Source organism: Lepidochelys kempii, chromosome 23 (genome assembly GCF_965140265.1).
Source record: "Lepidochelys kempii isolate rLepKem1 chromosome 23, rLepKem1.hap2, whole genome shotgun sequence".
NCBI lineage: Eukaryota > Metazoa > Chordata > Testudines > Cheloniidae > Lepidochelys > Lepidochelys kempii.
Window position 1 is genome coordinate 5,309,893 of NC_133278.1, and position 26,162 is coordinate 5,336,054.

Below are 26,162 nucleotides of genomic sequence, written 5' to 3' on the forward strand. Positions count from 1 at the left end.
GCCCCAGCCTGGCACCAGGGGGCGCCGTTCCGCAGGGAGCGGGGTGAAGCCACAGAGGGGGCGCGCTCCCCTCGGTCAGTGGTGCCCCAGCCTGGCACCAGGGGGCGCCGAACTGCTGAACGTGCCGTCGGGAGTATTCACGAGCCCGGGGTCCTGTGGGCAGAAGCTGGAACGTTCTCCCGGCGTCCCGGCTATGTGGCAGCCTGGGTCCCCGATGGCTTCTCGCGAGGAGTGGGCATGGTCCTCCACTTCCTGTCTCAAACTGCTGTGCTGTCCCAAAGCTGCCAGGGCTCAGGGCTGGGGGAAGCGAATGTCACTTGGGAGTGACGGGGAGACTCCCTAACTCCCCCTCCAACACCCTCTTTCTGTCTGCGCCCACCCCCCCCCCTCCAGAGACATCAAACCCGACAACATCCTGCTCGACCGCTGCGGGCACATCCGCCTGGGGGACTTCGGCTCCTGCCTCAAGCTCCGGGAGGACGGCACGGTGAGTGCAGTGCCCCCCGCCCCCCACAAAGCTGGTCGCGTCGGGCGACAGCGCCGGGGCAAATGACGTAGCTTCCAGCCGGAGATCTGCCGACTGGCAAACACCTCTCTGCCACGGCTGGGGTGGGGGGACTCCCTGTCCTCACTCCCTGCTTCTAGTTCACGCTGCTTCACCCTGCCATGCTCCCGGACTGAGCAGTTAGGACACAGCTGGTCCGGGAGTCCGGGTGAGTCAGCAGAAAGGGCTCTGCCTCTCTATGCAGGGAGCACACGGTGTGCGGTGGGCTAAGGGACCCTGCATGCCATGGGCCTTGCGGCACCGAAAACAAGAGGAGGGTCCAAACTGGTGCCCCCCACCTGCTGAATCCTCTTCCCCCCACCCCGACAGATCTGCTCGTCGGTGGCAGTGGGGACCCCTGATTACCTGTCCCCTGAGATCCTGCAGGCCGTGGAGGACGGGAGCCACTCGTACGGCACCGAGTGCGACTGGTGGTCCCTGGGTGTCTTCGCCTATGAGATGTTCTTCGGGCACACGCCCTTCTTCGCCGACTCCATCGTTGAGACCTACGGCAAGATCATCCACTTCAAGGTGGGGGGGCAGTGGGGCGGGGAGGCAGCACCAGTACCTGGAACCCTAGGAGTCCTCACCCACTGCCAGGCATCCCCTCGCCTCCCCACAGAACCCTGCCGCCCATCTCTGACCCAACGCCCTGCCCCCCATCTCTGCCCCAGCCCTGCCCCCATCTCAACTCTAGTGCCCTGCCCCGCATCTCCACCTGAGTGCCCTGCCCCTATCTCTGCCCCAGTGTCCTGCCCCGCATCTCCACCTGAGTGCCCTGCCCCCATCTCTGCCCCAGCCCAGACCCCCATCTCTACCCCAGTGCCCTGGCCCCATCTCCAACCCAGTGCTCTGCCCATCTCTGCCCCCATCTCTACCCCAACGCCCTGCCCCCATCTCTGCCCCAGTGCCCTGCCCCCCATCTCCACCCCAGCCCTGCTCCCATCTCTAACCCAGTGCCCTGCCCCGCATCTCTGCCCCAGCTCCACCCCAGCTCCCCGCCCCCCCATCTCTGCCCCAGCACCCTGCCCCCCATCTCCCAGTGCTCTGCCCCTCTTCACTGCCCAGTGCTTTGCACCCCCATTTCTCCCCATCTCCACCCACCCATCCTGTCCCCCATCTCCACGCCCAGCACCCCCGATGTGCCCCCACCCCGCGCCCCTGAGCCCCCCACCTCCTGCCTTTCAGGAGCACTTTCGCTTCCCGCTCTCGGCGCCGGATGTGCCGGACGACGCCCGGGCCCTGATTCAAGGGCTGCTCTGCCCCCGGGAGACGCGGCTGGGCCGGAACGGGGTGCGGGACTTCCGGGAGCACCCCTTCTTCGCCGGCGTGGACTGGGAGGGGCTGCGGGCGTTCACCCCGCCCTTCGCCCCCGAGTTCGCCAACGCCACCGACACCTCCAACTTCGACGTGGTGGACGACTGCCTGACGGACATGGTGAGCGGGGGCGGGGTACGTGACCTTTCATTTCTCAGCCCCCCCCATCCGCGCCCCGCATGGCTGCCGCCCCTCTGCCACTGCGTCCCCCCTCTCACCTTGGGCTGCCCCCACTGTCATTGGGGGGCTGTCTCCGCATGCCCCCTGGCCGGGCCACCTGGTCAGGGCGGGCAATGGTGGGACGTGCCCGCGGGCTGGTGCAGCGCCCTCGGCCTGGCATCGCTCAGGCCCCCTGGCACTGCAGAATGGCCCTAAAGTGGGGGGAAGCGCCCCTTGAGTATCCCCGCCACTGGCTAGCATGGAGCTGGCGTAAAGGTCCTGCTCCCAGCCCCTGGGGTGTGGCCAGGGCGCCCTGCGCTGTGGCTATTCCCTGCCCCCCAGGGCCCATAGAGGACGGATGGGAGGTTGGGGGTGGCACAGGGTGTGCAGAGCATGAGTTAGAGCAGCCCTGAGGCTGCAGCAGCTGAGGCCAGGGTCTGGGGGCAGCTGCCACCATAAACTGAGCCCCCCCATTCCCACCTGCGCACAGGGAGGGGCAACCTGCCCCGGCTCGTGTGTCGTTTGCGGCCGTGCCAAGCGGGTGGGAAAGTCGCCCGCTCCGACCCCGGTGTGGGGCGGGGGCGGGGCTCCCAGGGCGGTTCGTTCTCTCCTTGGTGCTCAGGGGCCGAGCGCTAGAGGACCGGGCCCAGGAGACCCTGGCTGCCCCCTGGGAAGGGGGGTCCCCTGCCCTGCTGCAGGCTGAGATCTGCCCTCGCTGCCTGCCCCAAGGGGCAAAATAACATGAACTCCCAGACCCCCCCACCCCTTTCCCAACTGAGCCAGCATAGAGTTTCCCTATCTGCCCGCCAACCCCCCAGCTACTGCCCGCCATCCACCCTGTGCCCCCCAGCCCCCACCACTGCCTCCATCCACCCCCTGCCCCCACCTACCACCCACCAGCCCCCCTGTCCGCCAGCCCTCACCTACCCCCCATCCACCCCTGTCACCCCAGTCCCCACTTATCGCCCCCATCGCCCCTCCAGCCCACCAGGCCCCCATCCACCACCCCTCCCACGTCCCACGCGCCCCTCCCACCTACTGCCCGCCAGCCCCCCAGTCATCCCCTGCCTGCCCCTCAAACATACGCCCGCCCACCTCTTGCGTGTCCACATGGAGCCGGGAATCACCTGCACACGTGTCTGGCTTTTGCTTGCATGGCTAAAGCAACTGGCCCAGCGCCGGCAGAGGGCATGGAAGGCAGGGCCATGTCTGCCAACAGAGTTTGGAGCTGTGGGGGGGCACATGGGGCAGGCCCTGGCGGGGGTGGGTACGGAGCCACGGCCCCCCCAGTTCAGGGCCCCCCTTGGTGTCGCCCCCAGGAGACACTGTCAGACGTGCTGGAGAGCTCCCCGCTGGGCGTGCACCTGCCCTTCGTGGGCTTCTCCTACACCAGCACCAGCCTCAAGTAAGGGGGTGCTTGGGGTATGGGAGAGGGGGACATGGGGGCTGTCCCCTCTAGGGGGTGCGGCGGGGCCTGGGGGTGTGATGGGGCCTCCCCCGGGGACTGAGGCCTGGTGGTGGGGGGAGCCTTGGTGGGGGCTGGGGGTGGGCAGAGCATGTGTTTGCTTGTCAGGGTGTGGGGGTGCAGGAAACCCTGATAGGGTTGGGGTGGGGCACAGGAGGCTGGGTCGGGTGGTGTGGGAGCCTGGGGCTGGCCTGGCAGGACTGGGTAGGCGCGGGGGGGAAGGGGCCACCTGTGGGGGAGCACGTGGGGTTGGGGGCTGGGGGTGACCCTGGCAGGGCTGGGGGAAGTTGGGAGGCATGGGGGAGGGGGATGGAGCTGCCCTTGCAGAGCTGGGGGTACTGGGGTGCTGGCCATGGGGGGGGGCGCATTGGGTTTGGGGGCTGGGGCCGGCTCTGGCAGGGCTGGGGGGAGCTGGGAGGCCAGCTGTAGGGGGGGCGAAGTAGGGTTGGGGGCTGGGGCCGGCTGTGGGGGGCACAGTGGGGTTGGGGGCTAGGGCCAGCCCTGAGGGGGTGCAGTGGGGGCTGGGGCCAGCTGTAGGGGGCACAGCGGGGTTGGGGGCTGGCTCTGGGGCTCCAGGCGGGGCCGTGAGATTCTCCCTCCTCTCAGACAGAATGAGCCGGGGGACAGGGGCCGGGAAATCGCCATGGAGCTGGAGTGCGACCGGGGCCGCCCCCCGCAGGAGCAGCCCCCCAACCTGCCCCCTGAAGACCTGGTAAGTGGCTGCACTTGGGGGGCGCAATCGACTTCCTGCTGTGGGGTCCCAACCCACAGCCCCCTCCTAGCCCAGCCCTGGTCTCCCCCCAGCTCTGCTAGTCCCCCCCAGCGGCAGATTCAGAGTTAGTGGGTCCCTGTGCTCAGCTTCATTTTGGGGGCCAGCCAAGAAAAAAACATTCTCTCTTATCGGCTCCCCTTTTCCCTTCCTCCTCCTCCTCCTCTTCCTCCTATAAGTAATATCAAGTAAATGAAAGTAAAGTTGACAGTTTTTCTAGTCTAATTTATTTCTCCACAGACCTCTTGAAAATCGCTGGGGGTCTCGGTGAACCACTTAATGATCTTTCCAAATATTGTTTGTACCATTAGCTAACTAGTTTAAAGCACTTTGGATAAGAACCCTTAAGAAAACATTGGGGTGCAGGGTCTGGGAGGGACTTAGGGTGCAGGAGCAGGCTGGGGGTTGGGGTGCAGGGTCTGGGAGGAAGTTAGGGTGTGGGAGGGGGCTCAGGGCTGGGGGTGCAGGGTCTGGGAGGGAGTTAGGGTGCAGGAGAGGGCTCAGGGCTGGGGGTGCAGGGTCTGGGAGGGAGTTAGGGTGCAGGAGCAGGCTGGGGGTTGGGGTGCAGGGTCTGGGAGGAAGTTAGGGTGTGGGAGGGGGCTCAGGGCTGGGGGTGCAGGGTCTGGGAGGGAGTTAGGGTGCAGGAGCAGGCTGGGGGTTGGGGTACAGGGTCTGACCAAGAGTTAGGGTGTGGGAGGGGGCTCAGGGCTGGGGCAGGAGGTTGGGGTGTGGAGCGCTTACCTGGGGCAGCTCCCATTTGGTGCAAGGGGTGCAGGTGGGGTGGGGGGGTTGCAGGAGTCAGGGAGGGCAGAGGGCTGGGGGGATGACGGTGTGCACCGGTGCAGGAGTCAGGGCTGGGGTCGTGGGGTGCTCCCGGCCCCCAGCCCCGCCCGCCGCCCTGAGAGCAGGCTGGGCTGGGCCCCTTTGGCAACCCGGTGCTGGTTCTGTGGGAAGGAGCAGAAAAGAGCATGGGGCTGCGGTATACGCTGGCATGGGATTTCTTTGCCCTGGTTTGCTGTAAGCGTGAACAGTGAGAGATTGCTAGTCACAGGGCAGTGGGCGGGCTTATGCAAATTAGGAGCATACAGGGAACCCAGCCAGAGGAAGGCAGCTGCAAGACTTGTCTGTCTTTGAACAGAATTGTGTGTTCAGGGTTCTCGCTTTGAATCCTGCCCCTGGAGTCATGTCGGGGGAGTGACCTCACGTGGAGTCACCTAGTGATGGTGTTTGTTGCGGGGCTGGGAGCTGGTCACGGTGAGGTAGAGAGCATGGGGTGCGGGGGTGGGCGCGCGTCACAGAGTCTCACCATTGTTTCTCCGTTCTCTGAGGTCAAGCATCATTTCTGGTCTTATCAGTGTAATCTCAGATCAGTCCTGTACTAGGACTGTGTGTTAAATTGGGTCTTGGACCGGGGGTTGGGCTAGGAGGTTGCTCCACCTACCTCATGCATCAACATTATATTGTAGTGACTCTGTCTAGAGAGAATCTTCTGGTCAGAAAAACAGGAAGAGTTTTGCTGGGACGAGGGTTCTTTAAAGCAGGTTTAGTTGAAAAATCTGAAATCTCTGGCGGGTGCTTTGGTTACAATTTCTTGGGAGCGTTCTGTGAGTCTCTAGATGAGAGATTCTTTGTCTTCCTAGAGCAGTGGGTCTCAAACTTTTGTACTGGCGAGTCCTTTCACACAGCAAGGCTCTTGTGTGTCACCCCCCTTATAAGTTTTACAGTATGTTGAACACTATTGTAAATGCTGGAAGCAAAACGGGGTTTGGGGTGGAGGCTGACAGCTCGTGACCCCCCGCCATGTAATAACCTCGTGACCCCCTGAGGGGTCCCGACCCCCAGTTTGAGAACCCCTGTGCTAGAAGATTGTTTAAGAAGCTGGGATCCTTCTTTCTGCTGTCAGTCTTTTCAACAGTATGAGGGACGAATGCTTTCCAGACTGTGGGTCTGTTGGGGAGATGCTTGTTTTTTTTTGGGGGGGGGTTGGTAATATTTGAGGCCACACGTGTATCAATGGCTACATGAGTTACATAGACTTCTCCCCATCCAGTCTACGTCCCATGTATCTTGATTTGTAAGATCAAGACAAGGTCCCAGTCCTGTTCCCCCCGCCCCCGGCCCAAAACCTATTGTAATGTAAATGCTAAATGATAATCCTTAACTTCTCAGTGTTGCCACCCCCCCCGAAATCACGAGATTTGCTTAAAAATCATGAGGACTCTTTTTTAAAAAATGCAATGGGCCGTGTGGGGGGAGGGCAAGGACCCCTGGGGGGAACCAGGGGCATGGGCAGTGGCGGGGGGGACCCCAGGGGAGAGCCGGGGCATTGGCCCAGCCCTGGGCTCCCCTCAGCCCGGTGGGTGCCCCTCACTCCCGACCCACAGCCCCCTGCTAGCCAGCCTCGCCCCCCTCACGGGCGCCCTCCCCCGGCCAGGCCTGCAAGGCGCCCGACGGGCAGAAGCTGGATCTCGCCGCCTTCCTGGAGCTGCAGGCGGCCTTCGAGTCGGAGCTGCACACGCGGGAAGGGCTGCGCCAGGAGCTCAGCATGGTCAAGGTGGCCAACCAGACCTTCGCCAGGTGAGGGGCAGGGACCCCAGGGGGAGCTGGGGGCATGCGCAGTGGGGGGCAGGGACCCCTGGGGAGAGCTGGGGGCATGGGCAGGGCGGTCAGAGGCCTGAAACTGCCTGGGGGGTGGGTTTCCAATGCTGCCCCCCCCCCCCCCGAGGAGTGGCACTGCCCCCTGCCAGATAGCGGTGCCCTTGTCAAGGGGCCTGTATGGGCGGGGGTGGGGGGGATTTGCTGGTTCTGGGACTCGGCTGCCCTGACGTGCCCCCAACCCCCCCAGCCGCCTGCAGGAGGCCGAGAGCCGCAACTTGGAACTGGAAGCTCAAATCAAGCGATTGGAGGCACAAATCGAGGGGATGAAACCACCCGGGGAGGAAGGCAAGTGCCCCCCTGCCCTCCCCGGGCCCCCTACCCCCCTTGCCCCCACTGACTCGCCGCCTGCCCCCCTGCCCTGCCCCAGGCCTGTCCCCTTGGACCCTTTTCCCCCCTCCCCCCAGGGCCTCTCCCTCTCCACCCCTGTGTCACGCCCTTTGCTCTGCACCCCGTTCCCCTTCGCTCCCCTCTCTGCACCCTCCTCTTTCTCCTCCCCCAGCCCCCCCGCTTTCCCCTCGATTCCCCTCCCCTGCCCCAGCCCTGTGCTGGGGAAATTGGCCTGTGGCAGGCCCCCTGTGCCCGCCTCGTGTGGCTGTTAAACAGCTGCCATGTCCCTCCTCAGAGGCGGCCACATCTCCGTGCTGGCTGGGGGTCCCCCTGTAAGCAGCCTGACCTCCAGGAGGTTGGGGGGGCTGGGGGTTTCGAGGCTGATGCAAGGGACCAGAGATGGGCAGGACTGTAATTAACTGGGTGGGATGGGGGGCAGGGACCGTTCCGGGTTGGTGACGTCCGGCTGTCCCGGCGCTAGCCTGGGCTTTGCCCCCTGCAGCGGTGAGTGTGAGCCGGGAATCGGCCCGAGAGCCCTGGGCACAGCCCCGCGTGGGGCAGGATACACGCACCCAGCCCCCATGCCTGGCCAGATCGACCTGTTGGGGAGCTGATGTGCTGCCCCCTGCTGCCCGCGCGGGTGGGGGCATCGGTTCACCTAGGGCTGAGCCTGCCTGTGAGACAGGGGTCTGTGCATGGCTGGGGCGGGCACTCTGGTGCCCACAAAGCTCAGCAAGGGCCGTGGCTCTGCATGGCTGGGTGGTGGGGGCCCGTCTGCCCTGCAGGTGGAGGGGGTCACCGCTGCATGGCTGGGTGGTGGGGGCCCGTCTGCCCTGCAGGTGGAGGGGGTCACCGCTGCATGGCTGGGTGGTGGGGGCCCGTCTGCCCTGCAGGTGGAGGGGGTCACCGCTGCATGGCTGGGTGGTGGGGGCCCGTCTGCCCTGGGATTGTGGGGCGGTGACTCCTGCATGGCTGGCCTCCTCGGGCCGCGCACGGTCCCACCTCTCTCTTTTCCTTGCAGCTGCTGTGGGGCGGCCCCCCGGCTGCGGTGCCCCCTGGCCGTGCCGCACGGAGCACCCCACTGATGTAAGCCTGGCCTGGGGGCACCGTCTGGAGTGGGGCTTGCCTGGGGCTCAGCACCGGGGCTGGTCACCAGGCTACAACCCAACTGTGACACTCAGGGCCCCACACCCAGGGGGTGGGGGGGTGGAGCATAGGTCACGGCTGTGGGCAGCTCGGGGAGCCTGGATGTGCAGGGGCGTGGCCGGGGAGCCAAGGGGGGGCTTTGCCCGCTTGTGCCAGGGCTGGGGTGGAGAGCAGAGTCCGGTCCCCTTCCCCCTGCTGGGGCAGGTCTGGGAGGAGGTTTGGCCTGGGTCCAGCCCCAGTGTCGCCCCCCTGGCCGACTCCGCTGATCGGGGCATCTCTGCTTTCTCTTTCCAGCAAGGCGGCACCATGGCAGCGCGACTCTGTGAATACCCGCTTGTGGTACCTCTGTACCGCCACTTGCTGCTCTTTTCTAGGGTACGTCGGCCCCTGCTGCTCACGCGCCTGGCTCCTCACCCGCCCGGCCCCCGGCCCAGCTCTTCACCCGCCCGGCTCCTCACCCGCCCGGCTCCTCACCCGCCAGGCCCCCGGCCCAGCTCTTCACCCGCCCGGCTCCTCACCCGCCCGGCCCCCGGCCCAGCTCTTCACCCGCCCGGCTCCTCACCCGCCCGGCCCCCGGCCCAGCTCTTCACCCGCCCGGCTCCTCACCCGCCCGGCTCCTCACCCGCCAGGCCCCCGGCCCAGCTCTTCACCCGCCCGGCTCCTCACCCGCCCGGCCCCCGGCCCAGCTCTTCACCCGCCCGGCTCCTCACCCGCCCGGCCCCCGGCCCAGCTCTTCACCCGCCCGGCCCCCGCCCGGCTCCTCACCCGCCAGGCCCCCGGCCCAGCTCTTCACCCGCCCGGCTCCTCACCCGCCCGGCCCCCGGCCCAGCTCTTCACCCGCCCGGCTCCTCACCCGCCAGGCCCCCGGCCCAGCTCTTCACCCGCCTGGCTCCTCACCCGCCCGGCCCCCGGCCCAGCTCTTCACCCGCCCGGCTCCTCACCCGCCCGGCCCCCGGCCCAGCTCTTCACCCGCCCGGCTCCTCACCCGCCCGGCTCCTCACCCGCCAGGCCCCCGGCCCAGCTCTTCACCTGCCCGGCTCCTCACCCGCCCGGCCCCCGGCCCAGCTCTTCACCTGCCCGGCTCCTCACCCGCCCGGCCCCCGGCCCAGCTCTTCACCCGCCCGGCTCCTCACCCGCCCGGCCCCCGGCCCAGCTCTTCACCCGCCCGGCTCCTCACCCGCCCGGCCCCCGGCCCAGCTCTTCACCCGCCCGGCCCCCGCCCGGCTCCTCACCCGCCCGGCCCCCGGCCCAGCTCTTCACCCGCCCGGCTCCTCACCCGCCCGGCCCCCGGCCCAGCTCTTCACCCGCCCGGCTCCTCACCCGCCCGGCCCCCGGCCCAGCTCTTCACCCGCCCGGCCCCTGCCCGGCTCCTCACCCGCCCGGCCCCCGGCCCAGTTCTTCACCCGCCCGGCCCCCGCCTGGCTCCTCACCAGCCTGACTCCTCACCTGCCCTGCTATCCGTCCTGCCCCCCGCCTGGCTCCTCACCTGCCCTGCCACCCGTCCTGGCCCCCCGCCTGGCTCCTCACCTGCCCTGCCCCCTCGCCCGGCTCCTCACCTGCCCTGCCACCTGCCCTGCTCCCCGCCTGGCTCCTCACCTGCCCTGCTCCCCACCCTACCCCCCTGCCTGGCTCCTTACCTGCCCTGCCACCCGCCCGGCTTCTCACCTGCCTGGCTCCTCACCTGCCCTACCCCCCGCTCTGCTCCCTGCCCGGCTCCTCACCCACCCTGCCCTGTGCCCAACTATCTGTGCCTCCTGCCCAGTTCTGTGCCCAGATATATGCCCCATGCCTGGCTCTGTGCCCATCTCTGTCCCTGCTGCCTGGCTCTGTGCCTCGCTCTCTGTGCCCACTGCCCAGCTCTGTGCCCGCCCTGCCCGGCTCCACCTTTGGGGCTCAGGCTGGGGTTTGTGGAGGGATAGTTCAGTGGTTTGAGCATTGGCCTGCTAAACCCAGGGTTGTGTGTTCAATCCTTGAGGGGGCCATTTAGGGATCTGGGGCAAAAATTGGGGATTGGTCCTGCTTTGAGCAGGCGGTTGGACTAGATACCTCCTGAGGTCCCTTCCAACCCTGATATTCTGTGATTCTATGATTCAAGTCAACTTGTCAACCGTGACAATCTGACCTCCGCTTGCCCCCCAGGTCCCCACCTGCTTAACCTTTTGCTTAAGGTGCTTTCCTGCCCCCCCCCCCAACTAACCCTGTGTGTCACCCCGCTGGGCCCTGCCAGCGCCCCCTGCTGGACAGCACCGAGATGGCCCTTGCGTGAGGGTTGGTCCTGTCCCCGCCCCTGTCCCTCTCACCACCTCTCCTCCCTGAGGAGGACCTGTGGAGACACACAGCTGGGGGGGGGGCAGACAAAGAGCCCCCCCCCACTCCTCAGGGCTGGAGAGCCCCCACGAAGGGACAGAACTGGGGTGGGCGATGGGACACATGCGTCCTGAAGACTGCAGCTGGAGGGAGGGTGGGGGAGAAACTGAGACTCACCCCGCCCCGAGAGAGGTGCCCCTGGTGCCCCATGTCACATGGGGCGGGGGAGGTCAGTCCTCGCCCAGCAGGAGGGTCATGGCTCCCGGTCTGCCAGCACCTACAACTGTGCCCCCACCCCCACCCCCCGTCCCAGCCGGAACAGGGGAAAGACCTGGCGCCCAAGGCTATGGGGTTCAGCAAACAGCTGGCCACCAGCTCCCCCTGCAGCCAGCCTCAGAGCTGGGGGCTTCTTCCCCATCAGCTCCAGCCCCCCCCAGTGTGACCCTCCCGCCTGGGACCCCCCAGGCCTCCCACCAGGCATCTGCCAACAGCCCTGCTCGGCCTCCGTGGGGCGGGTGTTTATAGTGAACATGTCACATTGTGGGGGGCAGGCGAGGGCCCGTCTACGGGGCACCAGCTCCCATCTGGCCCCATAGTGAGGGGGGCAAGGAATGGGACATGAGGCCTTTCCCCTCTAGGGGCGCTGGCTCTGATCTGGACCCATGGCAGGGACCAGCTGGCTCAGGAGAGTGGGGAATGGGAAAAATGAGCCGGGGGGGGGGGCAGCTGCTGAGCAGCACCCAGCCCCTGAGCCCCCTCTGCCTGCTGGGGGTGCCCTTGCTGACGGTGCGTTTTCCTCACAGGTACCTAGGCCCTGCATCACCAAGGCGGGATACCTGCTCCTTTGTACCGGCGGCTTTAGGCTGGTGGTGCCTGGCCAGGACCCGGGCGAGCCGTCCTGGGCGAGGCTGGGCGCTCGCCCCGCTGCCCCCGCCCGCCATCCCTGTCACCGCCTGGCCAGCACCGCGAGGGTGCCCGTCAGCCCTCCTCCCCAGGAGGCCTCACACCCCGGGCCCAGCCAGGACCAGAGCTGGGGACGCCTGGGTGACAGCACTCCAGGCCCACGGGCCCCTTACCACCCGGAGCCAGGCTGTGTGGCTCGGGCCCCTCCCGCCATCAGGGGACCATCTCTCCAGTCCCCTCCTGGGCCTGCCCTGGCCCTGGGCTGCTGGCTGGGTGCATCTGCTCCTGCCCGCCAACCCTCTGGCCTCCCCATCGTGGACCCCTGCCAGCTCCCTCTGCATGGGGCAGGCTGCCTCTGCCCTGCCCGGCCCCAGCTCCACTCCTTCCCACGTAGCCACCCCATGGCCCCGTTTGGCAGCTGGGGAAACTGAGGCAGAGCGAGAGGAAGAGTGTCACCTAAGGGCACACAGTGAGTCAGGGGCAGAACTGACAACTGAACCCAGGCGTCCTGGCTCCCAGCCCCTGCTTCTTTAAACTACTACACCCCACTCCCCTCCCAGAGCTGGGGATAGAACCCAGGACTCCTGGCTCCCAGCGCCCCGCTGCTGTAACCACTACACCCCACTCCCCTCCCAGAGCTGGGGATAGAACCCAGGAGTCCTGGCTCCCAGCGCCCCGCTGCTGTAACCACTACACCCCACTCCCCTCCCAGAGCTGGGGATAGAACCCAGGAGTCCTGGCTCCCAGCGCCCCGCTGCTGTAACCACTACACCCCACTCCCCTCCCAGAGCTGGGGATAGAACCCAGGAGTCCTGGCTACCAGCACCCCCACCCCAACCACTAGCCCCCAGGTCGTTCTAAGAGGCATGTCACTTTGGAAGTGGGCCCCAGTCCCTGGGGGGTGAAGTGATGGTCATGCCACGGGGTGGTGCCAGGCTTGGCAACCCTCTACACCCGCCTCCCAGGAGCCTGGTGTTACCTAGTGCCCCCTGCCCTGGCACCCTGCCTCTCCAAAGGCCCTGCTCCCAGCTCCCTTTGCCCCAGTGATCCTGGGTCCTTGGCACGGGCCTTGTCCCCACCCGCCCCACTCCATGGGGAAAGGGGCCCAGCGGAGGGGCCGGCTGGGACCTGCAGAAACGCAGCCGAGGGAGCCCACAGATGCCCTTCCCTGCCCGAAGGGAGCCGCAAGGTGGCGACAGCCGACGGGGGGGGGGGGGGGGGCTGCTGCCCAGGGTGCCCTGCTCCCTCCGCAGTGCCAGCCCCAGGCGCCGTTCAGCAGGGCTCCAGGCAGCACCAGGGACCCTCAGCGGGTGCCAGCCCCAGGCACAGGGGTGGCACCGCTGTTAAAGGCTGAATTTATGCTGCTAAAATCACCCATCACCTGCCGTTCCACCTTCCGCCATGGGGGGGCCCCAGTGACCCCCCCTCGCAACACCCCCAGCTAGTAATTTATTTCTAGTGTTGGCATCTTCCATTCCCTGTTGACCCACACCCAGCCCACCGGCTCTCCCATCCAACCACCCATCTCCAGTGCACACCTGGGGCGGAGACCCTTAGGGGGTGAAGCCCCTTTGCCCGGGGGGGGGGAGGGGGAAATCCTGCAGTTTTGCACTTTGACCCGGTTAATTTATAGCCACCTGCTGCCCCCCCATGTATTTATTGGCCCTCGGTGCCAGCCGGGCCCGGGGGTCGGAGGTGGGATGAGGGACCCGGCCTGGAGGCTTTGTCTGAACTGTGGAGAGGAAATAAAAAAGCTGAATTAGGCCCAGGGGCGGGCAGCCCAGCGCCAGCCTCGTGTATGAGCGGGGCCGCGGGGGGGATCAGCGCCGCCCAACGCAGCACCAACGGGGGGAGCTGAGCCTGGGGCGCCCCCACATGGTGGATGTGGCAAGAGGCTGGGGAGCCGGGCCCCACATGGCCCCCACTGGCCAGTCACTGTGGGGGCTCGGCGACTGGACCTTTGGCTGGCCCAGGGGCGCCCCCTCCTGGCTGAATGTTATGCTGCCGCCCTAGCCCCTGGGGCCCCAACACCACTGGGGCCGAGCTCTGGGGGGGTTCCGCTCAGAGGGGCTGACGCCCCAGCAGGCTGCCCAAGCAAGCGACCCCTAGTGGGGACGATGGGGCTTTACCCACAGGCCAAATGCGGCCTGGTGGAGGTTGGGCCTGGGGGCAGGGAACAGGCCAGCAAGGGGCACTCACCGCCCCCTCCCGCCCCACACGCAGAGCAAGGCAGAGGGCTGAGGGGTGGGTCAGGCAACAGGCCTCAGGGCCAGGCCCATGGGCAGCGGGCACCAGCCAGGAGCTGAGTGACACGAATGGCCCAGGTGCACACACTGAGCCCTCCCTGACACCCCAATATGCTCCACCCTTGATACTCAACGCATGCACCTGCAATTGCCACTCACCCACCAGGCACCCCCTCACCTCCCCCCGCAGCACGCAGCCCCCCCCCGCCCCCCCAGCACGCACACCCACCCACCCACCATGCACAGGCTCCGGTCACATCACCCCTTGCCCTGCCTGGCGCAGGCTACCGAGACCACAGTCAGGCTCCATGGTTGGGGTGGGGACCGGGGGGGCCAAGGGGTGCCCTGCAGCTGCCCCTGCCGGGCCCCGCAGCAGCCACTGCAGTGCAGCCTAGCCAGGACGGACCACGCTGCCAGCCCCATGCAGGGCTACACGAGCAGGGTGGTGATGCTGGGGAAGAACTGGGCTAGCAGGGGGCTGCAGGTCAGGAGTGAGGGGCACTGGCTGGGCTGGGCTGGCAGGGGGCACCAGGTTGGGAGGGGCACTGGCAGCACTGGGGGGGGGCCCAGGACACATGCTGCCCCTGTACTAAGCTGTTTCACCCTGAGGCCTGGCTGAACTCCAGCTCCGCTCACGGCCCCCATGGCTTTGAACACACGCAGACATTATCGCTGCCCATCCTGGCCTGGCAGGCCATGTTGTTTCGTGACTGTCACAGCAGCTGCCGTCTTCCACCCCAGAGGTGGCTGCATCTCAGTGGCTGGGGCAGAGATCCCTAGGCATTGCCCTACCACTTGAAAAAACCCCATAGATGCATTTTGCGATTCCAAAGCCCAGCGGAGACCCTGGCCTGGAACTCAGAGGCAGGTTCGATTCCTACCCCCACCCCACATCCCTGCTCAGCTCCCCCCGTCGCCCTGGCCAGGTTGCAGCCAGCAGGGGGTTGAAAGCCAGTTAAGTTCAGCTGGTGCTAAGCCCGCTGTCGCCCCCCTCAGACTACTTCACACATGGGCACAATAGTTGTTCATGCCCGTGCTGGCTGCCCAGCTAGAAATGGCGCCAATCTTGTCCCCCAGCCTGCCCCCCCACTTCACAGCAACTGGAGCTAACCCAGTGCAATGGGCTGGCCAGTCCCTGCCCCCTGCTCAGCCGGAGCTCTGGGATTGGGATGCTCTCATGCTGGGCAGCGCCTGGTGCGACGGGACCCCGATCTTGGTCACTGTGTGTCTGGGCCACGTCCGGCCCCCTGATCTCGGTCACTGCGTGTCTGGCCGCGCCTGGCCTGAGGGGCCCCAATCTCAGTGACTGTGTGTCTGGGCCGCACGCGGCATGACAGGGCCCTGACATCGGTCACTGTGTGTCTGGGCAGAGCCAGGTACACAGGGGCCCTGAGCCTGGTTGGCACCTGGCTTATAAAGACACACAGTGAATTATTATAAGTAGCGAGGTGGTCAGATGGCACCGGCCTTCCCCACCTTGGTACCAAGAGAGGAGCTGGGGCTGCGCATGCTACGGCTGGCAGGAGCAGCCCTGTCTTTGCCCTATGCTGGCATCGCCCCATGGGCAGCGCAGAGCCCAACTGGAGGCGCAGACAGAGTGGAGGCATGGGTGTGAAAATTGTTTCTTTAGTATAAATAAGAACTTGCAGATCCGCAGCTCCATAACTTAGACATTCAGCCACAAGGGGAACAGACAGCAGAGGGGTACCCAATCCCTGCGGGCCCTGCCCCCCACGCAGGGGTGGACAAGGGGTGTGGGCTGCTGGGGGGCATCCAGTGGGCAGATGCCCTCGGCCAGCAGTAGGGCAACGTGGTGCCTGCACAGAGCCCCAGAGGGCTGCTTGCAGGGGAGTGGGCTAGAGGGCACAGGTGAGTGGCCATGGGGCAGGGGATACCAAGGCTAATACTGTTCTTTGTGCGGACCGGGCTCTCCCAGTGCCCACGCTGGGTGTACAGCAAGGCTGGGCTCTCCCCCATCCCAGCAGGCAGGGGAACGAGCAGGGACAAGCACAAGTCAAGCCGGAGGGATGCACGTTGTGTTCTGGTCAGCTCCCAGGGGGACCCAGGGTCGCCTGCTCCAGAGGTGGAGAGTTCCCCGGGCCCGGACCAGCGAAAGGTGCATGTCCTGCCAGCCTTCCCCCAGGGCGGGAGGCAGTGGCAGTTGCTCAGGCAGCTGGGGCCAAGTGCCACTCAGCATCCCCCCCCGTGATTCTACATGAGGCCAGGGTGGCCGTTCCCAGGGAGAGGGGCTCAGAGGAGCACAGGGGCAGCTGTGTCCAACCCCAGCTGGAGCTGGCGGCCCAGGCTTTAAGAGGCGGATGGGGTAGTCGCTGTGGCCAGCTGCAGGAAGAAGGGGCCGGTAGCCAGGCAGTGCCGTGAGCACCCACAGCTCCAGGGAGGCCGGGGAGAGCCAAGGTGCATGGCAGTGCCCTTGCCCCTGGGGAGTGGGGGGTCTGACGAGGCCAGCTCCCAGCTCTGCCCAGGCACAGAGCAGATGGCCAGACCGGGTATAACGCAGGACACTGGCACAGCAGCCTGGGAGTTTCTCTTTGGGGGTCGCTCCCACAGAGGGGAGGGGGAGGCATTTGCCAAACTGCCGCCCTCTGGGCACCTTTCCACTCAGCCCTGCCATCTCTGGGGCCAGGGATCAGTAGTAACAGCGGGCACAGAGGCCCTGCAGGGCAAGGACAGAGACAGGCAGGCCCCCCCTCAGCTCGACCATGAGAGCGACTGCTGGCTCAGGACGAAGCCCAGCCTGCCTGCAAGGGATCTGGGACAGCAGCAGGTGGTGCCGGGGATGCCGGCGGTAGCTTGTGCCCATGTGGGGGCAGGGTGCCAGGTCTCCGGCTGCCTCCAGGACTGCGTATGCTCCAGGGTAGTTGTCTCTTGGCAGAGGAAGTGCAGGTAGTGCCAACCTGTAGGGGCCCTTCTGGCCACTCCAGTGTGTTCTGGGGAAACTGAGGCAGCAGAAAGCGCCCCCCCCCCCCCGCAGCACCCCTGGGCAGCTCGCAGCTCCAGCGCTCCAGGCAGTTGTGCAAAATGAGGGCTCTGGGGAGACCGGCTCTGCTCCCATCACTCCAGGGCTGAAGTTCCACAAAGCTTTAAACAGGGGCCATTAATACGTTAAGGGACAGAGGGGCCTGTGCACTGTAGACGGGTATCTATATATTAAACCTCTGTTAGTGGCTCACCACCACGGGCAGCGTCTGTCCACGCAGCGTCAATTAGCGTTAAATAACGAGGGCCCGGAGTCTGGGCGGTGCCAGGCGGCCAAGCTGGCACCGAGTGGGGGGGCAGGCGGTCCCTGGGTTATACCACAGTGCCACTGGGCGAGCTGCCATTCTGAGAGGGGAGGTTCTGAAAGGGAAGGGGGAGATGGTTAGAACCGGGGGGTGGGGGATACACACACCACACAACAACAGACAGGGACAAGAGGCTGCAACGGGGCAAACCAGGCCCCACAAGTCAGAAAACTTTGCACCTCCCCAGTCCCAGGACCCCAGGCTGATGCCCCGTTGCCAGGGCCTGAAACACAGGCACCGACCAGGGCCCAGCCCGGCAAAGGGATCGAGGTACCAAACTCCACCTGAACCAACAGAAACTAGGCACCAAACCACGCTGGAGGATCTGGGCCCCACCTCTTCGGTTCCCTTTGCAGCAGCCGGAGCCAGAAGGGGCCGGTCCCTGCACCTGATTCCTGGCCTACAAGAGCAAATGTCTGCCAGCCCAGCCCATCACAGACCTGCTCCTGTTCCCCCCACCCTCTAACCTGGGGGCAGTGGCCAGGTGCAGAGCTTTGCCTGGGTACTACGTTTTTTCCAGCCGTGAGCTCTTTGGGACAGGGAGTCTCTCCCCCTGCACACCCCCCACCCCCCCGCTCTCGGTCTGCACAGCACCTGGCACAACATGCCCACCCCCGCAAACACAACAATCCACCTCAAAGTGCTTTACGAAGGAGGTCAGTGTCATTAGCCCCACTGCACAGGTGGGGAAACTGAGGCACAGGGAGGGGAAATATCTTGCCCAAGGGCACCCAGCGGCGAAGCCCAGAGCCCCCACCCAGGGGCGTATCCACTGAAGGCGGTGGGGGCTGTGCAGGCAGCAGAACCTCCGTTGGTGGAGACAGGTGAGATCGAGAGAGTCCCCTGCTCCCCTCGCCGAGCCCCGGAGCAGCTGTCGGGGCTGGTGACAGGGATCAAATCCCATTGCTTGCCTTTGTTCGTGAGCCCATCTGGAGTCCCAGCACGTTTGGGGGGGGGGGGGGCGCACGGCACTACACGGTGCAGGGCTGGATGGAAACTGCCTTCCAGAGGCTAAGCTCTTCTGCTGAACAAGCCCCCACTCCGGTCCCAGACACCACAAAGCCACTGGAATCACCTCTACCGGGGAGGCAGTCGACATGCCAGCCGCTGGGACATCTGGGTGAAATCAGGGCTGAGTTGGCAGCTGTGAAGCCCTTGTTGTATCGGCAGGACAGGGCTCACCATCCCCTCCCCCACCCCCCATCCTGTTAACGGGGCTCGGCCCCCCAGGCTGCCCTGTGCACCCAAAGCTTTCTAGCCACAGGCTCCCATTGGGACAAGATCTGGGGAGCCAACGACCCTGCAGCACAGAGGGGCCAGGCGGCTCCACAGAGAAGCAGCTGCAGCCCATGGGATTCCAAGCACTAACGAGAGTCCACACGACCCCCCCGCCTGCCTGATTCAGAGCCAGCGACCATCTCCGGGACACAGGGTGCCTGGCTCCGACGGGGGTCCCAAGGCTCAGGCTGGGGGACGACAAGGAGTGAGTTAAAGAACTTCAAGAAGGGCAGCTGAGGGGCCAGGTGCCCCTGGGATCACGCAACCCCCAGGCCCTCACCGACAGCAGGCAGAGCCGGGGCGCAGAGGCAGGTCCTGCCGGGTTTTAAGCGCATCACTCACCAGTCCTGTTTCCCGTCAAAGTCAGTGACAGGCCAGCAGCCTGGCGTGTTAACCCTTTGCCTGCAGGCTACAACCACCATGGAGATGGGTGGAAAGGGGCACCCCCCCCACACACTAGTGACAGGACCCAGCCCCGTCTGGGCCAGAGGGGAACACGCTGCTCTAGGGCCAACATGCAGCAGGGCCTCACTTCCACACGACTTGAGCTAGTGTGGCTCACGCCCAGCACTGCGGATGTTGCGGCTCCAGCGGTGGTTTGGGCCGGCCAGGAGGTCGGGAGGGCCTGAGTCTCTGCCAGAGCTGCAACCTCCCCAGGGCGCGAACGTCAGCCCGGGCTGGGAGGCTCGCTGCCAGCTGCAGTCCAGACGTACCCAAAGGCACCCCCCCATTTGGTCTCTGCTTCTCTGCCGCGCACGGGACCGGGCTGGTTCTGGACTAGCCGCGTCTCGGGGTCGCTCCTGAAATCGGCTGCAGGGGGCAGTGAGGATGGTTTGTCTCAGGCCCGACAGCCTGAGAAGCAAGAGAAGGCAAATTGCACGGATCATCTCAGAGCAAGCAGCACAAAGTGTGTGTGTGGTGGGAAGCTGGAAGATGAGTCAGTGTGAGCAGCTGGGCGTTCCTGCCACAGAACCGCTGGGGGTGGCTGTGTCAGCGGGGGGGGGGGGGGGGGCACTGTAGGTATCCCCGATTTCACACCTCTGTGCTCCCAGGCACCAGTTAAAGGGTGGGGGGGAAGGTGGAAGACACGCCACCCCAACTGCAGAGACAGGGAAGGGCAAAGTTAACCCCAAGTGCTCAGAAACCTGCCCCCACAAATCACGAGATTAGCTTCAACCTCCGGAGATTTTTTTAAAACAACAGTGGGGGGGGGAGGGGGCATTCATTAGCCTCCTGGTGTCTGAGCCTTTTGGGGTCCCCTGTTGGAGTAACTTTCGACAAATCAGGTGGCACCCAGCAATTGCTGGACACCTCCCGCAATGCTTCTGAGGCAGGGCCGCGTTGCCACTCCAGAACAGAGTCAATCCGGAGGCCGATGAAGTGATTTGCCCCCAGGGTTGAAAACCAAACCAGCGAGTCAGCGGCAGAGACAGGAATCACCTGGGCCAGCAGCATCCCTACAGCAAAGGCTGACTCTTGTTAACAGCTGATTTTTCTAAGAGCTCTAAAATCCACTTGCTCACTCAGACTGTCTGGAAGATTGCTGGGCCCCATTCAGGGGACGTGCCCAACAGAATCCCCCGGACGAAGGCCCAGGGGAGCAGCATCCGGAGTGGTCTGTGCAGCGTAGGCAAGTCCAACCCCGGCGTAGCTGGTGGTCGTAAGCCAGCCCTATTCCCCTAGTGAGGACACGCTCAGACAGCTTCCTACTGTCCCATGTGCAGCGTCCCCACATCACTGCGTACCGTCGGGAAGGGCAGAGTGGCGTGGTGCCCTCTCGCAGAGAGCAGAGTTAGAGCTGGGGGGCTGAGCTGGCCCGTTTGCAGGGTTTACGTCGATGCACTTGACCTTCTGCAGCAGTAAAGTTTTGGGGCAGTGAATAGAAGCTAGAGCCTGTTCCAATAGTCAGTCCCCACTCCCCTCCCAGAGCCAGGAATGGACCCCAGAGGTCCTGACACCACTTTGCACTAGACCCCACTCCCTAATTTCTTAGCTGCTGTCCCAAATGCCCCCCTGAGTACAACAGCCTTTCCCACTTCCCTCCCCTCTCCTCAGAGCACTGCCCCTGTGTGGTCCCCCTGCCAGGAACCATTCCCCACAGGCTGCAGGGCTCCACGAGCGCCAGAGGGGAAGCAGAAGCCTTGGCCGCTCTGGGATCAGTACATGCAGGCCTCCCCGTTCCCAGGGCAGCCCTGCAGCTGTACTTACGGCTTTCCCAGGCCTGGCCCAGGTGCAGATGAGCCCCTCCTGGCAGGCGGTGATGATGCAGTCCTCCAGGAAGAGCAGCACCGTCAGCCGCTCGTGGGCAATCTTCTTGCAGACCAGGGGCTCCAGCAGGGGCACCTCGTGGATGCGGGGGCAGAGGGCCGTGCCCAAGACCTTGGCAGTGTCCAGCTTGCTCCGGGGCGCCCCGCTGATCTTGTCGTTGCTCTTACTGATGTTGCCCAGGCTGTGATACCGCTTGTGCTCCTTCTCGGCATTCTTGTCCCGGCGCTCCTGCAGGGTGAGCGTGGCGAACTTGCCGATGCTAAAGGGCACGGCGCTGTCCGCCACCTGGCTCTTGGCGGCGCTGGTAACGGCCGGGTGGGGCAGGCTGTTGGAGCGCGAGAGCGAGCGGGGCAGGATGGACCCCCCGCTGCTGACCCCCGGCTCCCCAGCCAGGTTGCTCCCGCCGCTCACCGAGGAGGGGATGCCAGAGCTGAAGGTGTTTGTGAGAGTCCGGGCCCGGGAGAGCGGGGGGTGGGGGTACAGCACGTCCTCCGTCAGGTCCCACAAGCAGAACTGAGTGTCCTGGCCGGCCGAGCCGAAGCGGTAGGTCACCGAGGGGGAGCTCTTGGTGCTGTGCTTGGAGAGGCGGGACAGGGTGCTGCTAGTCCGCACCCGGCCAAAGTGGGCCGGCTCCTGGGGCTCCTCGTCGCTGCCGCTTAGCTCCGGCGGTTCCTCCTCCTCCACGCTGCTGGTGTAGGGGTCGAAGGCCACCGCGTTGACCCAGGACTTGTGCCCGTGCCCCCTGGCAATGACCCGGCCCTCGGCAAAGGACCAGACGGTCACCAGGTCGTCTTCGCCGCCAGTGACGATGTAGCGCCCGTCGGGGCTCCAGCAGACGCACAGCAGCCCCCCAAAGTAGCTCTTCATCATTCCCTGCAGCAGCATGGAGTCGAAGTGGAAGACGCGGAGGCAGCCGTCCTGGCTGACGCAGGCCAGGTAGCGGCCGTCGGGTGAGAAGGCGAACTCGTTGAGGGCCCCCTCGCCCACCGCCCACTTCACCAGTGGGTTGCGGGCGCTTTTGCTCTTGCAGGCGTAGACGGCGAAGCCCTCGCCCTGCTTGAGGAGGGTGTACTGGGGTGAGGCGGAGCCGCACGGGTGCTCCATGTTGTACAGGTACAGGTGCCCACTGGCGTGGGAGGCCAGGAAGAGGCCCTCTGTCTCCGGGATCCACTTCAGGTAGGTCACCTTCGTCTTGTCGATGAGCCGCTGGGGCAATGTGAAACAGAGAGCAGGTATCAGACCGAGGTGCCCTTCCCTAGGGGGAGCCCCCCAGGGCGGAGAGGGGAATTCAGGTTAGGGGCCTGTCCAGTCCTTGGCCAGTCCACTGGGGCTGGTTGGGACAGTAGCTTGTGATGTGGCCTGCTGGGCCCTAGACTGAGAACTCCCCAACTCGTTGCATACAGACCAAGGGACAGATGGCAACTGCGTCCCAAACTGGGCTGGACCTGAACCAGAAACCTCCAGGCTGAAGGGCCTGTATCCCGTTCCCATCCCTCTGCTTCACCATTAACCCTTTCCCGTGCAAACCGCAGCCTCGTTTGAAAACCCCTGCAGCTAAACAAGAAACTTGCCAGCTACAGCAGGAAGCCTTTAGCAGGCCCAGGCTGCAGCAGGGGAGTGTTTTGCTAGCTGAGAGTCAGGCACAACCCCCACAGCAAAGTACATCACCCACACAAACAAGAGCAGCTGTGAAGTCCCCCTCTGGTTGCTGCTGCTACAGGGGTTATTTCAGGTAACGGACAGAACGTTAACGACCTCAGAAGACGATTTATAATGACAGGCTCCCCTTGAGCGCCCAGTGACCCCTAGAAACACACAGGGCTCAGTAACCAATCAGAGGGAAGAGAACTGCCTAACAGAGCCTCCCGCAAACTCTGGCCCAGCCTGACCCTGCTTAGCTTGTGAAATGTGAAGTGATGCCAGGAGCATGGGAAATCTTGCACTGCTCTCTAGCGGCCAGTCTGGGGACCAGCACAGCTGGGCTCTGAACAGGAAGGTGGCGAGTTACAAGACCCATAATGGCAGCAGGGCTCAGGAGGCTGGATGAAATCCTGCCCAGGCTAAGGAGGGAGCAAAAGGCTCGTTAGCAGCGGGGATCTCACCTCCTCATTAAACAACTTGCTGGTGTCCTTCTTGATGAGATCCAGGTACTGAACCTGGCCAGCAGAGAAGCCCACCAGCAGTGAGATGCTGTCAGTGGTGGCTGTGAACTGGTTGAAGTCGTGGCAGGTGGGCTGAGTGCCTTTGTAGATGCGCTTGTCGATGGGCTTGTTCAGATCAAGGGACTGGAATTCAACAACACCAGGAGGGGTGAGAAGCCGCTGGCTTTGAAAGAGGAAATGTCAGTTACATCCCCCCCCCGCCCCCCCGTAAACCTACACACTTTGCAGGATTGGATCTAGAGCCAGGACCCTCAAGCAGGGGTTCAGGGCCACCTGGGGCCGCTAGCAGATTTTAAGGGATCCACCAAGCAGGGCCAGCATTAGACTCACTGGGTCCCAGGACAGAAAGCTGAAGCCCCGGGCTCTGAGCCCCGCCACCTGAAGCCTCAGCAACTTAGCTTCACGTGGCTCCCGTTTGCTACCCCCTAATGCCGTCCCTGCCTTTTATATGCAGAAAAAGTTGTTGTGGCTCAGGTGGGCCGTGGAGTTTTTATGGCATGGTGGGAGGTGCTGGCAGGAACAGGGGATTATCGCTGCTGCTCCTGTTCAGGGTAGGATCCCCAAGGCAAGCAACTGAACTCAATAACTGTTCAGGACAGCGAATCCCCTCCCTCCTGCCGCGCCCTGCTGCCAAGGGTCTCAGAGTGTGGACAGACATCGGTTACAGAGGCCCAGCCCCTTCCTCCCGGGACAGTACCATCCCGCTGACTTTATAGATGGGGAAATTCAGGCAAAGAAGGGAAGTGATTTTTCTGTGTCAAGAAGTGACAGAGCCAGTAACAGAACCCAGAAATCCCAACTCTCAGCCCCTTCCTGCTCTAACCACAAGACCCCTCTCCCCTCCCAGAGCTTGGGGATGGAACCCAGGAATCCCAATTCTCAGCTCCTTCCTGCTCTAAGCACTAGACCCCTCTTTCCTGCCCAAGCCTGACCATTTTTGACGTGACTGTGACAGGGATTACAACCAGCTGTGCCTGACTAATACACGTCCCCTCTTTTTCTTTTTGCGGATACAGACTAACACGGCTGCTACTCTGAAACTTATTTTAAGGCTTAAGCAGCCAACTGTTCACTGTAAGCAGCAATTGCTCTCACACCATTTCGATGTGCATCTCCAGTGATGCGATCACATTGCAGTAAAGATTTGAACAGTTTCCTAACTGCTTACACAACCCCTATAGAGAACCCCCAATTACATCTAACCCCCAGAAGGCTTCTCCACAACACCCCCCGCCACCCTCTTCAACCCACACAAGATGCCAAACGAGCCTTTTAAAGAAGGCTAAAACTTTCCCCTTTCGGTGGCTCCGCTTTCCCTGCCCCTCCCCGGGGAGGATCGAGAGAGAACTGGCACAGCAAGGGCTCTGATGTGGAAGAGTGCCAGCCGTGTAAGTGTTAGTCTCCACACAGCCTCCCTTAGTTGCCCTAGTGACAGATCGAGAACCTTAGTGCTCCCAATTTCAGGTGTACAGTCATCTTATCCATCTGAAGCACCATGCTCACCCACGGTCCTGTGTGCGCAGCTGGAACAGCCCATTAACACACGCTGGAAACACACACAAGGATGCTGCATCATTAAATATACTTTGATTGGTCAGGCTCAGTAACGGATACCATAGTTTGGCCCCAACTGCCAAGATCTCTCTGGAAATGGGCCCAGACCCCTCACATCTCCAACAACCTTACGGTCAACTAAAAGCTCAGAGATCTAAAGTCAGCATCCTCCTCCCAGGGTTGTACATCCCAACTGCTGCTGTACAAATATTTGCACTGGAGTGTATGTCAGAGAAGTGGCAGTAGAAAGACTCACGGCAGCAACATCTCTGTTGCTAAATCTTGTGGAAATGGGGGACTGCAGAGTAGCAAAGCGGCACCCAGCACCAGCACAGAATTCGGCAGGGGTTGATTGCGTAGCTTGTTTGTGCAGCTGTTTGAAAGCAACAGCACAGGGCGGATGCCCAAAGTGAACAGGACAGACGCCTGTCGCTGCCACCTTTGGCCTTCACTGGAGCTAAACAGCTCACTCACTCCTAAACTCTTACTGCCTGCACGCCTCTCAGCGCACGAACACTGGGGCCTCCAAGCACCCCCTCAGCGGAGGCTCTTCCCTCTGTCTGGAATCCAACCCCACACGCTCCCCTGCAGGAGCTTAACCCCCTCCCCTCCCCGGGGAAGGACCCCCACACACTCCCCAGCCCCCCTCAGGATTCCTGGTTCCATCCCTCTCCTCCTTCTCAGGGGTTTCTCTTCCCTCCAGCCTCAGGCTCCCCTTCTCCCTTCCTCTGCAACCACCCAGATTCCCTCTTCACTTTGGGGGTCCCTGCAGATCTTGCTTCTGGAGGGAACCTTCTCCCTTCCCTGGGGATTTGCCGATTCCAGCTCCCCCCCGGCCCTAAAAACCAACTCCTCCCTCTCTCCCCATTATCAACGTGCTCGCCTCAGGCCCCCTCGATCCCCCCACAACTTGACTGCACCCCATGACCTAATTGCTCCCCCAATCCTTGTACCAGCTTCCCGCCCCCCCCCCCCGGGCCCCTTGGCATCCGCTTACTCCCCTGCCCCTCCCACAGTTACCTCCCTCTCCTCGACCCCTTCTTCCACCCCTCAAGAGATCGCTTCCCAGCCCCCTCTGCTCAGGGCTCCCCCCCACACCCCGTTACCCACTCAACCCGGGGCCCCCCAGAGCCCCCTCACCCGGGTCCTCCCCTTCCCCACCCACTTCCCCAGTCCCCTCCTTCGCCCACGTCCCCTTCCCAGCCCCCACCCCCGTACCCCGCACATGGGGGTGCTCCCGTCCTGCCCCCCAACCCCCCGTTAATACCGCGCCCCCCCCCTCACCCGCCTGCTGCCGCGGCCGCCGGGGCCCGGCCCGCAGCCCGAGTAGAAGTAGAGCTCCCGGCCCAGGTTGCAGCAGAGGCGGCTGCGCTCGGCGGGCTCGCCCGGCTCGGCGGGCTCGGGCCCCTCGGGCGGCAGCAGCAGCCGCACCAGCGAGAGCCGCACCGGGGGCAGCGCGGCGGGAGCGGCGGGGCCGGGCGGGGGCGCGGGCGGGGAGGGGCCCCCGGGGGGCGGCGCGGCGGCGGCGGCGGCGGCGGGGCCCCCCCGGCTGCGGGGCTCGGGCCCCGGCGGCGCCAGGAGCCGGTAGGAGCCTTCGCGGGTCCGGAACTGGCTCTTCAGCTCGGGGAGCAGCGCGGGGGGCCCGTCGGGAGCCGCCACCGCCGCCGCCGCCATCTTCCCTGCGGAAGCCACCTCTGACCCCGCCCCCGGAAGCGGGGCCGTAGCAACCTCCCGAGGCCCCGCCCCCTACCGACCTA

General features: G+C 64.5%; 2 protein-coding genes across 9 annotated transcripts in view; one reads left to right on the plus strand and one right to left on the minus strand.

Annotated features, from left to right (window-relative positions):
- Nucleotides 1-13,359, plus strand: part of DMPK (DM1 protein kinase) — a 44,229-nt gene extending 30,870 nt beyond the window's left edge. For 2 of the 8 annotated variants that reach the window (XM_073321386.1, XM_073321380.1), the window contains exons 6-15: nucleotides 394-487; nucleotides 875-1,075; nucleotides 1,733-1,996; nucleotides 3,340-3,425; nucleotides 4,092-4,197; nucleotides 6,689-6,831; nucleotides 7,100-7,197; nucleotides 8,261-8,325; nucleotides 8,684-8,760; nucleotides 11,496-13,359. In XM_073321386.1, coding sequence (XP_073177487.1) covers nucleotides 394-487; nucleotides 875-1,075; nucleotides 1,733-1,996; nucleotides 3,340-3,425; nucleotides 4,092-4,197; nucleotides 6,689-6,831; nucleotides 7,100-7,197; nucleotides 8,261-8,325; nucleotides 8,684-8,760; nucleotides 11,496-12,129 — 1,768 coding nt within the window. In that variant the 3' untranslated portion in view covers nucleotides 12,130-13,359. Of the gene's footprint in view, nucleotides 1-393; nucleotides 488-874; nucleotides 1,076-1,732; nucleotides 1,997-3,339; nucleotides 3,426-4,091; nucleotides 4,198-6,688; nucleotides 6,832-7,099; nucleotides 7,198-8,260; nucleotides 8,326-8,679; nucleotides 8,761-11,495 lie in introns of all 8 variants that reach the window. The other 6 variants (XM_073321381.1, XM_073321382.1, XM_073321383.1 and 3 more) reach the window with 6 other exon arrangements.
- Nucleotides 13,360-15,451: 2,092 nt separating this feature from the next.
- On the minus strand, nucleotides 15,452-26,079 carry DMWD (DM1 locus, WD repeat containing). Its single transcript, XM_073322398.1, has 5 exons — nucleotides 25,690-26,079; nucleotides 22,792-22,974; nucleotides 20,630-21,895; nucleotides 18,764-19,273; nucleotides 15,452-17,198 (listed from the first exon to the last, which is right to left on the minus strand). The coding sequence occupies exons 1-4, from the start codon at nucleotides 26,077-26,079 to the stop codon at nucleotides 19,199-19,201; spliced, it is 1,914 nt and encodes a 637-aa protein (XP_073178499.1). The 3' UTR covers nucleotides 15,452-17,198; nucleotides 18,764-19,198.
- Between the last annotated feature and the right edge of the window lie 83 nt (nucleotides 26,080-26,162).